General features: G+C 37.7%; 1 protein-coding gene across 1 annotated transcript; it reads left to right on the forward strand.

The window, feature by feature from the left end:
- Nucleotides 1-403: 403 nt before the first annotated feature.
- Nucleotides 404-2,006, forward strand: LOC140796254 (metacaspase-4-like). Its single transcript, XM_073149194.1, has 2 exons — nt 404-907; nt 979-2,006. The coding sequence occupies exons 1-2, from the start codon at nt 562-564 to the stop codon at nt 1,839-1,841; spliced, it is 1,209 nt and encodes a 402-aa protein (XP_073005295.1). The 5' UTR covers nt 404-561; the 3' UTR covers nt 1,842-2,006.
- Nucleotides 2,007-16,610: the final 14,604 nt, after the last annotated feature.

Below are 16,610 nucleotides of genomic sequence, written 5' to 3' on the forward strand. Positions count from 1 at the left end.
AATCATTCAAAAACTCTAAACAAATACTATTATGACTTAACTTTCACGTCGCGCATTCGAACGAACTCCAATCGCGTTTAAATGGTCAAAACGCATTTTCTGTATGTGTGAACATGAGATCAAGTGTTTGAAGGACAAAAACTAATTCTCTGTATGTGCGAACGCGAATAAGACGTTCCAACACACTTTCTAGAAACTATCTTATTTTTCTAAAACATAAACAGAAATTGATATAATTTGAAGTAATTAAATAATGTCTACTCTGTATCTAAATCAAGAACCACAACATATTATTATCTCATAAAAGAGACAAACCTATATTAGGTAGGTATCAGATTATCTCCCTATTGTTATACAGTAAACTACTGAGCATATATCAATTGCTCTCAGAAATTAATAAAATAAAAGCTAATCCGATGCCGACACAGCCACTGCAACAAAAAGTCAATCCTCCTAACCCAAGCCATGGAACAATAGAAACCGAAATAAATACAGCAACCAAAAACAGAAGGGAAAGAAACGAGAAGACTCGCGATTCGATCTAATCTTAAGCAGTCGGAAATGGCGAAGAAGGCTCTTCTGGTGGGCATCAACTACCCGGGCACGAAGGCGGAGTTGAAAGGCTGCATCAACGACGTGAAGCGCATGCGCTGCTGCCTGATCGATCGCTACGGCTTCGCGGAGGAAGACATCGTCGTCTTGATCGACACCGACGATTCTTATCCCCAGCCCACCGGCGCCAACGTCCGCCGCGCCATCTCCAACCTCATCGCTTCGGCCGATCCAGGGGACTTCCTCTTCTTTCATTACAGCGGCCACGGCACCCGTCTCCCTGCGGAGACCGGAGAGGAGGACGACACCGGATACGACGAGTGCATCGTCCCCTGCGATATGAACCTCATTACAGGTAGATAAAATTCTTTAAAATGCCCAAATTTATTATCAAAGATGTTAGGATTGAATGGAATTCGATGTTAGATGATGATTTCAGAGATTTTGTGGACAAAGTCCCGGAGGGCTGCCGGATTACAATCGTCTCCGATTCCTGCCATAGCGGCGGGTTGCTTGATAAATCCAAGGAGCAAATCGGAGAGAGCATGAATCGTCGCGAGGAAGACGAAAGTTCCGATTCCCAATTTGGTTTCAGATCCTTCTTGAAAAAGACGGTTCAAGATGCATTCGAATCCCGAGGAATCCACCTTCCGCACGAACGCCACCGCCATGAAACCGAGGAGGAAGAAGAGGATCAAAATGGAAAGAATCGCTCTCTTCCCCTTTCCACACTGATCGAAATTTTGAAGCAGAAGACGGGCAAAGAAGACATCGACGTGGGGAAGATACGACCGACCCTGTTCGACATGTTTGGCGACGACGCAAGCCCCAAGATCAAGAAGTTCATGAAGGTCCTTCTAAACAAGCTCCAGGCGGGGAACAACGGCGAGGGGGGCAGCTTCATGGGCATGATTGGAAGCCTTGCACAAGAATTCTTGAAGAACAAGTTAGACGAGAACGACGAAGAGTATGTGAAGCCAGCATTGCAGACAGAGGTCTCAAGCACTCAGGAGGTTTACGCCGGAACAAAGCAGAGAAGATTTCCCGATTCTGGTATCCTGATCAGTGGCTGCCAGACCGATCAAACGTCTGCAGATGCGAATAGCCCGCAAGGAGCGTATGGAGCTCTTAGCAATGCGATCCAGACGATTCTTGCGGAAGCCGACGGTGATGTTACCAATCAGGAGCTTGTCTTGAAGGCTCGGAAGATCCTGTCTAAGCAAGGATTCACACAGCGCCCTGGGCTTTACTGCAGTGATGAACATGTTGATGTTCCCTTTGTCTGCTGATAGGGGAATCATATCCTTTCATTTACTCAATTTCCTTGCTGCTTTCTTTTCTTTTATCTCCTATGTGATGAGTGATTGCATTTTCTTCTTTGCTTTCTTACGGGTTGTGGTTTGTTGTGGAATAACTCGTTATGAACATCTCTGAATTAAACTCGGTTTGATGAAGTTACTGCGGTTGTCTCATAGAATTGTCTGTACTGGATGTTATGTTCATGAATATTACTCTAGGATAATAACAGCTCACATTTTCAATATTTCCTTATTAGATTGTTTTTGAGGGTTTTAATAACTTTAACCCTTCATTTTTCCTTATTATTTTTATATAATATTCTAAATTAACTTAACCTGCCATTTTCAAACATAATGGATCAATAAAGGAATAATCATGTTAAAATATAACATGCAATTTTTAAAATACCTAGATTACATGTTAGGGTGATTAAATATATTAGAGGTTTTTAATTGGTGGGAACGATTAGAGTCAAGTATGATTTAGAAAGAATTTGCCTAGTGTGGTTATAGATCATAATTATTTTCACGAGTATTTTAGTAATTCAATAAGTAGAGTTATTGATATGACTGGGATTGGGACCTAGTTATCTTAGGTTGAGTTTCTTTTATTTCTTTCTGAAATAAATTTTTTTCTGATGGTCGCATTCGGACGCAAGGAATCACATTCGAACGTTTGCATACGTTCGCAAATACAGTGGACGTGTTTAGCGCATTTGAACGTCCCCAATTGAATGCTTGTATACGTTTGCAAACACAGTGAATATATTTAGTGCATTCGAACGCACTCGACCGCTTTCGAATTCGATCGGAGAATTTGCACACTTTCTAGGGCTTTCTTTTGATTGTTTTACTTGTTAAGTTAGCCTCTAAATATGTGGAATGCATCCTTATGATTATTATTGAATGAATTGAGTTCTTTCCCCCAAATTTTCTCCTCTCCTCTCTCGTTCTCTCCCACCATGGCTATGTCGTCTCTAATCTCCTCATCTGGCCCATCCCTCTAGACCCATTGGAAAAGCCCCTTTCTTCCTCTTCTTCTACACTCCTTTATACCCAAATATTTTTCATTGACATCAAGATCATATCGGTGGTATTAGAGCCACCAGTTCTTCGAATCATGACCACCACAAGAGCAATGGCCAATCAACGCACTGCAATGGGGGTACCCGTGGAGACCGAACCTAATACGCCCTTGATGCCGGCTGGTAGAGCGGATGTGAGCACGAGCGCGACCTTGACTAGTTCAAGACCTAATATGGATCCAACATTGGTCTCCCTCTTCCAACAAATGATGGATCTACAACGGATGCAGCAGGAGGAGATGAGAGGCATGAGGGAAGAGTTGTGTAACCTCGCAGCCACCATGCGCATGCTAGAAATTCCAGCGCCAAAAAATCCAACTGCGACAATGTTGCCTCAGCCAGGAGCTAGGGCAACCCTTGCCCAAAATGAATGCTTGCTGCCACCACCCAACGGCCCTAGAGGACCTTACCAAGGCCCTTATGATCTACCAATGGGAGCAAAGCAGGCACATCCAGATCTAAGTTCCAACTGCGCCGAGGTGGATGTGAGTTGGTCGAATCAGAATGATCCCAGTTGGCACAACGAGAGAGATGATCAGCGGTGCCAAGAAAACGATGCACCGATTCTACATCGTCCTACCATTGGACTTGAACTCGTGTATGATGTAGGCCGCGACAATCCTATTCGCGGAAGAACGACAAGGCTCAAGTTCCCTAAGTTCCAAGGAGGCAATCTTTTGGATTGGATTTTTCATACTGAACAATTTTTTAAGTATCAAGGAACAATGGACGATGCCAAGGTGCTGTTGGCAAGCTTCCATTTGGAAGGCGCAATATTACATTGGTATCAATACACCAAGTGTTCGATGGATAGCCGATATTCGTAAACGCCCTATCTAGGCGCTTTGGAACCGTAGTCTTTGAGGACTACAACGCCACTCTATCAAAGCTTGTCCAAAAGACGTCGGTTGTTGCCTACCAAGAGGAGTTTGAATGAATCAACAGTCAATGGTGACCACAATGGCCACAAAAAATTCTAATAAGTACTTTTAAGTTTGGGTAAGGCGAGGAGATCTAGGTTGATGTACTTTCTCTACTGTAATAACGCAAGTGAAAAAAAAACTTGCTAGGCACGACACGACCGGCCACGCTTTGGCGAGCCTCGTGCCCAGCATGCCATGCATGTTGTGGCAGCGGTGGAGCTGCCACGCACCTCCATTGACCCACTCTCCTCCATGCCCACTAGCCATTCAACCGCCGCTGCGTGGCATTCTTTCTCTCTCTAGTATTTTCTCTCTCTCTCTCTCTTCCCCGTATTCTCTTGATCTCTCTCTCTTTCTCTCTCTCTCTCTCCCTCTAGTGCACTAGCGGTCATTGACCGCTGTCGGCTCTTCTATCCACCGGTGAGCCTCTCTCTCTCTCTCTGTCTGTCCATCCGGCCGTTGAGTGGCCACCAGTGACCGTACCCCTCCCCTGCGGCCCAACCTTCTTCCCCTTTTCTTCTTCTTCTTCTTCTTCTTCTTCTTCTTCTTCTTCTTCTTCTTCTCCTCCTCCTCCTCCTCCTCCTCCTCCTCCTTCCCTTCTTTCTCCTCTTAGGTAACACTACAGTGAGGTGCTGGGCAGACAGCACCCTGCTGCGCATGGTGCTCGGCTTGGCCCAGCACATGCTAGGTTAAGGTGCTGGGCAGACAGCACCCTGCTGCGCATGGTGCTCGGCTTGGCCCAGCACATGCTAGGTTAAGGTGCTGAGCTGAGCCCAGCACTGTATATAATTTATATATATATGCATATTATTGATACTATTTAAATTATATTTTATTATGTTATTAATTATTTAATTAGTTTAGTTAATCTAATGTACTTAATTTATAAGAATTAAATCTAATTACATTATAGTTTGTAAATAAATATAATTATATCATGTTTACCAAAATACATGCAACATATATTACTATATTAATCCTAGGTAGGTAATAATAATTATTATGGTTATCTATGTATATTCTTGCGTAATTATTTGCAGTAACTTAATTCTTATTTTTCTTAATTATGAAAGAGAATAATAGACAGATAATTATGTTTTAAATACACTATTAAATAATATAATTATGGTTAATAATAACAAAACAAATATAGAAATAAAGAGTACATAATTACAACAAGAAATTATCTTTTAGGTGGGTAAATTTTAATTAATAGAAAGACTGACATTATTTGTTATAAATAATTTCAAATCCCGATGATACATTTAGTTAGAATCTTTTCTTAATGCATTAGTTGTTTATTTTCATTAAAATAAAATTCCTGTAAGTCGCGTTCGAATGCAGGTGGGGTTGCGATCGAATGCACTTGCGAATGCATATTGTGCGTTCGAACACAACCGGGCGAGTTCAAACGCCCGCATTCGAACGCCTGCATCGCGTTCGTACATACAGAGAACGTCTTTTGTGCATTTGAACGCGATTGGGCGCGTTCGAACGCGATCGGCGGGAATCTTCTATAATTAGGGTTACTTATTATTTTAGGACTTATTGGCTAGCCTCTATATATATGTGGATGGCAGCCAAATTCATTATGCTATTGAAATATTGATTTCTTGCCTCTCTATCACCTATTTACCCTAATCTCTCTCTGTCTCTTCACTATCCTTCCACCTCTATCATTGGCAAGATTTCTCCTAACTTCTAATCTCCCTCAATTGTCGAGCCACGCTCTTCTTTGGGATCTCGACCACTTCATTCACAATCTACCTTCATCTCCATACCCATCCATAACCCTAATATCCACTCCACCCATCACCACCACCATCACCTACGATATTTCGTGTTTTCGTTCCAATTGTAGATCAGGAAGTTACGGATCTAATCCACTTGGTTTCGTAACTTTTTGACTATGGAGAATATTTGACAAATATGTTCCCACGATTGCGCGGACTAATTCCTTTAATACATCCAGATCTTGAAGGAATCATTGCATAGCCTATTTTTGGTTTGAGAACTTATCAATCTGGTATCGGAGTAGGCGAACCTCAGACCTCCATTAATGGTTGAAACATGGATGATGACATCAACAAGGAGACCTATGGAGAGCATACCGACAAGGGAAGACTCAATCCACGATGACCCTAACCGTGAGGCCGATTCCTTTGGAGCAACCACGGCAGGACCAAGTCAACCAACGTCCATGGGTGCGAATATGGACGAACTTAGGGGCATATTCCATACATTGATGCATAGAGTTGTCAAGATGGCTCACAATGACTACTAATTCTCTCAAACTCAGCTTGGTACTCCAATACGGTCATCCTTTGAACCATCTTTGCTTAATGTGACAACAAAATCTTAATATGTCGTAGTCCCAAATCTGCGTGTAATCCTCCTACAAAAAACAGCCCATCCGATAAATCTACCACCATGAATAATCGATCTATAGCAATGCAATGTCGTTCCTTGGAGGTGAAAGCTTGCCATCTGGACTTTTGCATCTTCCGTTGTACCTTGACAATCAAAATATTGTTCAACTTGAAACACCCAATCTGTTGGATCACCGCCTTAAAATTTTGGAAAGTCCAAGCGTGTGGTTCTCCCCCGAATAGCATTGTCAAGTTCGCGAAAGATCCTTGGTTCAGGTTTAAACCTTTGTGCATGTTGATCACAGTCTCTAGATCATCGAGCACATCCATCACTAACTCCATAGGGATCAACCTCATCCTCATAGTGCCAATCCTCCTCATCGACGAAGCGCACTGGTGTCGAAAGCCTCTCGGTTTCCACTACCGCCGGTATTGCATTTTGTAATGGAGGTGGGGGATGATGTGAAGGCATAGGTAGGAGGGATCATTGACACTCATATGATGCACTTGGACATGTGGGGTATCGGTTCTATGGGGGTCCCATCGTTGGTCCTTCTTGAAACTCCGTTCGTCGTCGAGGAGATGATGAACCCAATCGATTCAAGATATATTCCTTGAATTCATTGTGATCCTTTTGTATGTTGCCAACTCTATGCAACAACATTTGGAATATGCCCCTTACTTCATCCATATTCGAACCCATGGACGTTGGTTGACTCAGTCCTGCCGTGGTCGCTCCAAAAGAATCGACCTCATGGTTAGGATCATTGTGCATTGAGTCCTCCCTTGTCGGTGTGCTCTCCATAGATCTCCTTGTTGATGTCATCTTCCTTGTTTCAACCATTAATGGAGGTCTGAGGTTCACCGGCTCTAATACCAAATGATAGGCTCTGATACCAATTTGATGAGCTCTGATACCACTTTGATGGGTTCTTGTACCAAAAGTAGGTTACGGAACAATTCCTTTAATATCTGAATTTATAGTAGGAAGTAGTCCACGCAACCATGTTAAAATATTCATCAGATATTCTCCAGTAGTTAGAAAATTACAAAACAAATTGGGTTAGATCCGTACTTCCTGATCTACAACTTTTGTATTTACTCCCTTCTCATATTCAAACTATGACTAGGACGAAAATATGAAAGAACTTGGGTGATAGTGGTAGTGACGGGTGGAGTGAATGTTAGGGTTATGGATGGGTATAGAGATGAAGGTGGATTGTGGATGTAATTAAGGAAAGTAGACGAAGGGAACAAAGTAGTTGAGATCCCAAAGAAGAGGGGTGACTTGACAATCGAGGGAGATTAGAAGTTAGGAGAAACCTTCCAACGGTAGAGCTGGAAGGATGGTGAAGAGGGAGGAGGGAGAAGTCTAGAGAGAAGATAGGAGGCAACAAATTAAAAATCTAATTTTATAATGAAGTTAGCTGCTATCCACATATTTATAGAGGCTAGTTAACAAGTCCTAAAATAATATGAAACCCTAACAAACCAACTAAACCAGTATTCCTTATCTTCTCCTATTACCTCTCTGATTAAGCTTTCATTTTGTCACAGATAGATTGCGAATCTAGAGAAATCATGAATATCAAATTTGTAGATCGGGAGATTGGCGACTTATTCAACTTTTGATATTATTTGGATATATGTAGAATATTCTACGAATATTTTCCCAAAACTTTGCAGAGTTGGATTTAGCTAATTAAATAAAATCCTAACCTACTAAGACTTTAACTAAACAAATAACCAAATAAGATAATTAGACTCAAGCCATTGACCCTAATCTCATTTTGATGTGATCCGATTTGATCCAATTCGTATTATAACCCGAGAGGGAAAGATAAAGAAAGGGAGAGAGAGAGATAGGAGGGAAGAGGCTCACCGACGTCATTAGAGGTGGCGGCGATGGCGGCAAGCAGACAGGGCAGCAACGATAAGAGAGGGAGAGAGAGAGAGGCGGTGGGGTGGGAGGCCGTGGCAACGGGGCTCCTGGAACGTGGCACCTTCCACGCAAGCTGCTCATGCAGCTGCATGGGGATGGGGCCGGCCACATTGTGGCCAGAATGTGGCCGGTCACGTCGTGCCCATAAAATTTTTAATTAATTAATTAATAATCTTTTTTTTATGGTTGGGTTGTTACAATAATCCATTCATAATACCAATTCATATCCAACAATTATTAACATATACTAAATAACATCAACATAGCATTGCGTAATCTAATACAGTTCCAAGTGTTTACTAATCCATTATACTTGAACTTTAATAATACCTACGCATAATTCAGATAAATCTATAAAAGTATTGTCCATGAACTAATAGGTTACTAAAATCAATCTTCCAAGTTATTCATGCTATTATGATATGATCTACTAATAAAGCAACTAAAATCAATTTATCCATATGGATAATAAGACGCCCTAGAATAATAGTCATCAACCTTAGTAACATTTCTTCTGTTTTATTTTAAATCAACTCATATCCTCAATTTTGTAATTCATTATAAATTAAAAATCCACAAACTATAATAAAATTATCAATCCTATAATCATCATCTCCCAATCAAATATTTTTATTTTAAAACTCAAATGCAAACATGTGAGTCATTACAATTATTAAGATCAATCTCATCGTTCGAAAAGGCTCACTCAATAACTTCTAGTAATAATTTAACATATAAGTTGACGGCTATATATAAATGCTAATATAATCACTTTCTATACATCATTATTTATTTATCATCAAGTAGTATAATAAACATCCATCGATACACTGAATACGATCTGTCCTATGAAGCAATTTGTTCAATTTTCAAATCGATCATAATGCATAGTCATATCTATCCTATACACAATATAATTCCATCAAAATCCCTCTCTAGTTGTATCATCAGGACAATATCATAATACCTAATTTAATATCCATGTCAAAAAAATATCTCATTTCTAATAAATAATCACCTTAACTTGATAATTCCTCAAAAGTTTCAAATTAATATTCTATTACATCCTCTGAACAAAGTCCACCACATATACTGAATAATTTAATCTTATAACATTGTTCAAAATTATTCTAAAACATAATCAGTACCACATAATAATTGTAAATCAATATAAGTCTACATATTTTCGACTCAAATCCAACATCATATAAAAACACATAATCGACATGCTATAACATTCTTATCTTCAAAACCGATGTCAAAATTAAACCAGTAATACATTTTCCACTGTCATACAAGGTATATCATGAGGCTATCAACTTAGTAACTATCATCACCCTATCATTTCATTATCATTCTTTCCATCTAATTGTATTCGTATAATTAGCAACTTCTAAGCTAAACCTACTATCATGTCATCCAGAAATACATATATTAAGTCTCAACTACTGAAATTATTTATAATCCAATAACCGTATCTATGTCATATTTCCTATGCTTATTACCCTATTTGGTAATCAACAACTTAAGAATTTAAAAGAGATGTTAATCCTCTAGCAATATTATTGGACAAACATATTCCTATTAAATCATTAATCTACTAGTACAATCAAAACTTCCTGGTATCTTGCAAATACAATCTACCACACCAATTTCAAAAAATTTCTTTTATATTCACAACCATAATCATCTATCACATCACCTCATATCTTTTTCATTATATAAAATCATCACTAGTCTTATTCTTACCTAGAAAACATATTAATCATCCATCTATAATCAATAATTATAACCCACAAAAAGAATCAACATAGTCTCTCTATACATATACCTTTTTACATCATCTCCTAATCTCAAGTTTATCCATAAAAGAATCAAAAATCCAATATATGAATTATCTGTCCAAAATAACCTCAAATCTACTAATAATGATCCTTCTGCACAAAGATACATATCTCCCCTCCACCGCCTCTCTTTCTCCTTCTATATCTCTCTCTCTCACTCTCTTTCTCAGTCTCTCTCTCTCTCTCTCACTCTCCTCTCTCTCTTAAACTCTCTTCCTCCCTATCTCTAACTACTACCGCCGCTGCCCCGCCGGCCGGCACTACCTCCCTTGGAACCGCCGCCGCCACCGGTGAGGTCTCTCACTTCCCCTCTTTCCATTTCTCTCCCTTTATCTTTCTTGCTTTGGCTCGGGCTCGTCGGAGCCGAGCCGCAAGTGAGAGGCCGGCAGCTAGCTGGCCACCAGTAGTTGTCGGTGCCATCCCCGCTAGCCAGTGTCCGCACTTCCCTCCCCTCCTCCCTTTTTCTCCTCCTCTTTTTCTTCTTCATCTTCTTCTTCTTCCTCGGCTTCTTCTCCTTCTCTTTCTGCATAGTGTTGGGCTCGACCCAACACTGTAGCAGATACTGCTGGGCCGAGCTCAGCACTGATGGTAGTGATTTAACTAGGTCTATATTATAGATACGATTCAAATACTATAACTATATTATTATCATAAAATGTTAGTTATAACGTAAGGAGAAGAGGTTTGTTTCCTTTTATATGAGAGTATTTCTAAATATATAATTATAAAATAAAATAAAATAAAATAAAAGGCTAGATAACTATAAGTATAGATAAGGTCTAATTATAATTAATTTTATAATTCATACACTATCTTGATTAATTCGGGACAATGCAGTCTTTACTCGATAAAATAATAAATAAATAACTAAATAAGCTTAGTATTTTATTTGTTGCAGAATAATCATATTTAAAAAAAATTAATAGAAATATTTAAAATATATATGATGAGGGCATTAGAATATAAATCTAATAATTATAATTTACAAATCTATCTATTAATCTAATAGACATATAAATAAATAAATATAAGTATTACCTATAGTTATACCTAATTAATCATTAATTAGAAAAATTATCATTAATAAAATTATATTGAAGAATATATAATATTATTAAAGTAGTTAATGCCTAAATAATCTATTTGCATTAATTAAGAAGAAAAATACCTAAATAAATAACATAAATAAAATAGTTAAATAAATAATTAATTAATTAATTCTGCCATCAATGATGGGCTCGGCCCAGCACTGCCTGCTATAATGCTAGGCCGAGCCCAGCACTGTGTAGAAAGAAGGAGAAGAAGCCGAGGAAGAAGGGGAAAAAGAAAGAAAGAAAGAAAGAAGAAGAAGAAGAAGAAGAAGAAGAGGAGGAGGAGGAGAAGAGGAAGAGAAGAAAGAGAGAAGGTGAGGGAGGGGGTTGCGGACCCGGGCCGACGGGGAGGGCATCGACCGCTGCTGGCCAGCCAGCGGCCTACCTCTCGCCGGCGGATCGACTCCGACTATGGGCAAGAAAGAGAGAGAGAGATAGAGAGAGAGAGAGAGAGAGGAAGAAAAGGAAAGAGAGGGGGAATGAGGGATCTCACCGGTGTCATCGGCTATGGGGAGGTGGCGGCGGGCCGACGTTGACAATGAGGAGAGGAAAGAGTGCGAGAGAGAGTAGAGAGAGAGTAGAGTGAGAGAGTGACCGAGAGAGAGATAGAGATAGAGAGAGAGAAGGCGGTGGAGGAGGGGTTGCGGTGGCGCCGAGGCCCGCCGCGGCCAGCTGGTCGCAGCCGGTTGGCTGTGGTAGTGGTAGTGGGCGCGTGGTGCTCCACCATGCAAGAGCAGCTTGCATGGGCACGAGGCCGGCCATAGTGTGGCTAGCCACGTCATGCGGTTGGGTTTTTACAGTATTGGATTTATGCGTGAGAGTTAGGGCGTGCCTAGAGATGATTGATCGCTCAACATAGTCGCGATCCTATTGGCCTTACGTCCGAGGTCATTAGTCTGTGTGGGCAGCAGACATTCGGACACATACCGTTCGCTAGGGCATATGTGGCGAGTTATCCTCATGAGGTTTCTATTAGCTAGGAGGGTGCCCAGTTTGGGTGGATGTTGATACCCTTGTGGGTGGTGGAGTATGGTTATATTTGAGATACTCTTGCAGGTGACGGAGTATACTCTGAGCCTTTGGATATGATGTTGAGACTGGGTACCAGGTGTTGACTATGCACAGTGGTCTAGTATGATGGTGACATATAGAGATAACATTGATGACTAAGATATTGAGAAATGCAAATGAATTTATTATCATCATCTAATTACCTGATTATCGAGTGGTCAATATACATCATATATGGTTGCATGTGATATCATAGCATGGTCATGGTTGGCATGCATCATAGGTCATATTTGAGAGAAAGTTATGATGATAGTATGACATAGAGATTTGTTTACTCATTGTCGACGATTATATACTTTTATCAGTTATGACATGTTATCTATTTTTCATTTATATATTATTAAGGATACATTCATATATTCATTCATAACATGATGATCGTTTTGATTCATATTATCCATTACATGATTCACTCTCTGTTTAGCATCACTGATTCAGGGTAAGGTCTATTCACTGAGCCTTTTGCTTATTACTCCATTTATTTTTTTTCTAAACCCTCAGATATGTGGTACGTGATAGCGACTTGAGATATCTTGAGAAGATATTTTAGAGCGATGATGAGGTGATCGATAGATGCGAGACGATATAGATGATAGTTTATATAAAAATTGAGTTGTACTAGTATTTGATATTTGTACTCTTTCGTATTAGACGATGATTTGTATAAGACAGGTCGAATCATAGTGTACTCTTGTATTAGTTATTTTAGTCGTATCTTGATAGTTTGTCGTGGCCTGTGTGGATCTTGCTAAATTATGTAGTGGTCTAGTGTGGACTTTGGATATTCATATGTTAATAGGTTTATTTGGTTAATAGTATGTTTTATTTGGTGATGGATTATGTGATCATGGATAGGTTAGCAGGTTTTATTTGATGATGTCATAATTATATATGCACAGAGTGTACCCTGTGCGTGACGGGCCCCGTCTGACCTATCACGTGCGCCGCACGTACCGTGTGGGCGTGCACGTGCCCGTGCCGAGTGGGGGCGTTACAATCCAGGTGGTATCAGAGCCTAGGTTTAAGGACGATCTGGCAAACCATCAAGTACACTAGTTGTCGATTTAGTTTAGGGTTACGCTAGTAGTCGATCTCGATGAGTTTGATATTAATTAGTTGAGATAGAAATCTAGGTTATGATGTTGAGATTATTAAATTTTGATAGTTGACGATATTGATAGAAATAATTTGTGATATTGGTATATTGAGAATTTATCTAAGCGACTAATGAATAGGAAGAGGTATTACTAAATCATGCATTGATGTTATCGATGTCAAGGTATTATAGTCTGTGGATCATAATATTGGAGATGTCGACATTTTTATATGATGTGATAAAATGTAGAAATTCCTAAACATGTGGAGATATTTATTTTTGTAGAAGAATTATTATCAGGAGATTGGAGGTTATTCTAAACAGATATAGCATATTTTTGGGATTTTTGATCTTTTATGGATACATTTGAGATTATGAGATTGATAAAAGAAGGTATATGTGGAGAGAGACTATTTTGATTCTTTATTAGGGTCATAATTATTGATTGTGGATGGATGAGTAAGATATATGATGATTTGGTATAGTCGAAAAGATATTAGGTGATGTAATATAGATGATTGTAGATTGTATATGGAAAAAAAATTTTGGGATGACTAGTATGATAAATTATGTTTGCAAGATAGTTATGTTATTAGGTATAAAATTTTGATTGTACCGATATGATGGATGATTTAATAGGGATATGTTTGTCTAATACTATTACTAGAGGATTAGCGTCTTGTTTAAATATTTAAGTTGATGATTACCAAGTAGGGTAATGAGCATAGGAAATATGATATGGATATAGTTATTGGATTATGAATTATTTCAGTAGTAGAGACTTAATGTATATCTTTCTGAATGACATGATAGTAGGTTTAGTTTAGAAGTTGTTGGCTGTGTGAATTTGATTAGATGGAAAAAATGATAATGAAATGAATTATATAGGGTGATGATAGTTGTTAAGTTGACAGTCTCATGATATATCTTGTATGACAGTGAAAATATATTTTGATTATTAGTTTAGTTTTGGATATTGATTTAAAGGATAAGAATATTATAGCATGAAGATCGTGTATTTTGGGTGATGAATTTTAATTACAAGTATACAGACTTATTTTATCATGATTATTAGGTAATATTAATTATGTTATAGAAGGATCTCGATGATGTTATAAGATTAAATTGTGTAGTATATATAGTGGACTTTGTATAGAGGATGCGATAGAATATTATGTTGAGACTCTTGAAGAAATATGAGGTTTAAGTGATTTAATTAGAAATGAGATATGTTGGTTTTTTTATCATAGATGTGAAATTGAGATATTATGTGCTTTGACATGTTAGTTGTTTCAATAATACTAATTGGAGAGATAACTTGATAGAGTTATTCATACATTCTATAGACTTAATCATTTCTTATGACTGATAGATGGTTTGGAAGTTGAACTAATTGCTTCATAGGACGGATTGTATTTAGTGTATCGATAGATGTTTATTATACTGTTAGAAGATAAACAGATAATGATGTATAGGAAAGTGATTATTTTATCATTTGTTTAACCGTTGGCTTTCATGTGTTCGATTATTACTAGAGGTTATTGAGCGAGCCTTTTAGAATGATGATATTGATCTTAATAATTGTAAAGATTTATAGGTTTACATTTGAATCCTAAAATAAAGATACTTGATTAGGAGATAATGATTTCATAATTGGTTCCATTATAATTGTGAAATTTGATCTTTTAATGAATTGCAAAGTTAAGGTTGTGAGTTGATCTAAAGTAAAATGGAATATATACTATTAAGATTATAATTTATATTTTTGGATGTCTTTTAATCTATATGAATCAGTTAGTGTGAGTTATTTTATTAGTAGATCATAATAGCATTAAAAAATCTACTATGATTTTGTAGATTTGTTTAAGATATGTTTATGTATTCTTAAAGATCAAGTATGATGGATTAGTAAATATTTGTGTGGCAATGGATTTATATTATGAATTGAATAATATATCAGTCGAGATATTGAAGAGATTATTGGATTACTTAGTAAAACACAGTGGATAGTCTTTGGATCTGAATATCGATATCATTAAGTGATATTTTGGTGGATATACTAGTAGTGATAGTAATTAAATAGATAATGATCAAACTAGAATTATGTGAATAGAGGAATGAATAGTTTAGATACAATGATTAATAGAAAGATCATTATAAAGTTTATCATGTATGTTTTTGAGATAGTTTGAATTTAACCTTTCAAATATTGTAGATTAAGAAGGAAGATAATGTGGAGAATCAGAAGAGTGTATAAATTTCGTTTGAGGTTGCATTAGGATTAACATTGATAGGTTGGATTCGATGAACTATATGTTATTTTGAAGAATGTATTATGAATACAAGTTGATATTGTAGTCTTATATAAATAAGTGTGATAACTTATATTTATTTATTTAGTAATTGTATAATGGTTTAAGCATATGAGCACTGCACTTTAAATAAGAGAGTTGGTGATATCACTTAAATTTTATGAGGATATCGGATGATACTGAGTATGTTTAGATTAGTGACATTATTTGTCTAGAAAAAGAAGCATGAGTTAAGTATTTCAGTTGTTTTTGAAATAACTTGTATTTATCGTTCTACTTGGTATTAGTGATAGTATTGAGGGATAGTATTGAGGGATAATCATTGAGCAAGTTTGGGTTCGGAGTATACATTCAGTAGATTGGAGATAATTTACTTAAATAGGTTGTATTGTATTATCATAGATGATCATGGCATTACGTTATTATATTGTTGCAGTTAGCAGAAAAAGTGATAGATTTGGACAGCTTGAGATATTTTGGAGTAGGATGTGATTCAATTAATAGGTGACAATGCTTTTTATATTATAGAATGAATGTACTCTTTCTTGCAGACTAGTGGTATTATTGATGTCTATAAATATAGTATGATTACTTGACTGACCTAAATCAATGAATTTTATCCTTGTAAGGGAGCTACTGATAGGCTATGATACCAAATTGATAGGCTTTAATACCAAATTAATAGGATCTGAAACCAAAGATAGGCTACGCTAAAATTCTTTCAAGATCTGAATTTATTACAGGAATTAGTCCGCGCAACCAAGGGAAAATATTCGTCAGATATTTTGCGGCAGTTAGAAAATTACAAAACTAACTAGGTTTGATCTAAAACTTCTTGATCTACAAATTTTGTATTTATATATACACTTCGACGATTCGAAGTGTAGCAGGGACTAAAATATGGAATAACGTGGGTGATGGTGGTGGTGATGGGTGGAGTGGATGTTAGGGTTATGGATGGGTATGGAGATGAGGGTGGATTGTGAAAGTGATTAAGAGAAGTAGACGAAGAGAACGAAGTGGTTGA

The sequence above is a fragment of the Typha latifolia genome, chromosome 10, assembly GCF_019914945.1.
Source record: "Typha latifolia isolate L0001 chromosome 10, TyphaL0001v2, whole genome shotgun sequence".
NCBI lineage: Eukaryota > Viridiplantae > Streptophyta > Magnoliopsida > Poales > Typhaceae > Typha > Typha latifolia.

What these genes read in the sequence shown, in the direction of transcription:
- LOC140796254 (XM_073149194.1), top strand. Translation starts at nt 562, where the DNA reads ATGGCGAAGAAGGCTCTTCTGGTGGGCATCAACTACCCGGGCACGAAG. An exon ending in CGATATGAACCTCATTACAG is followed by an intron (nt 908 to 978) that starts GTAGATAAAATT and finishes ATTCGATGTTAG; the next exon opens with ATGATGATTTCAGAGATTTT.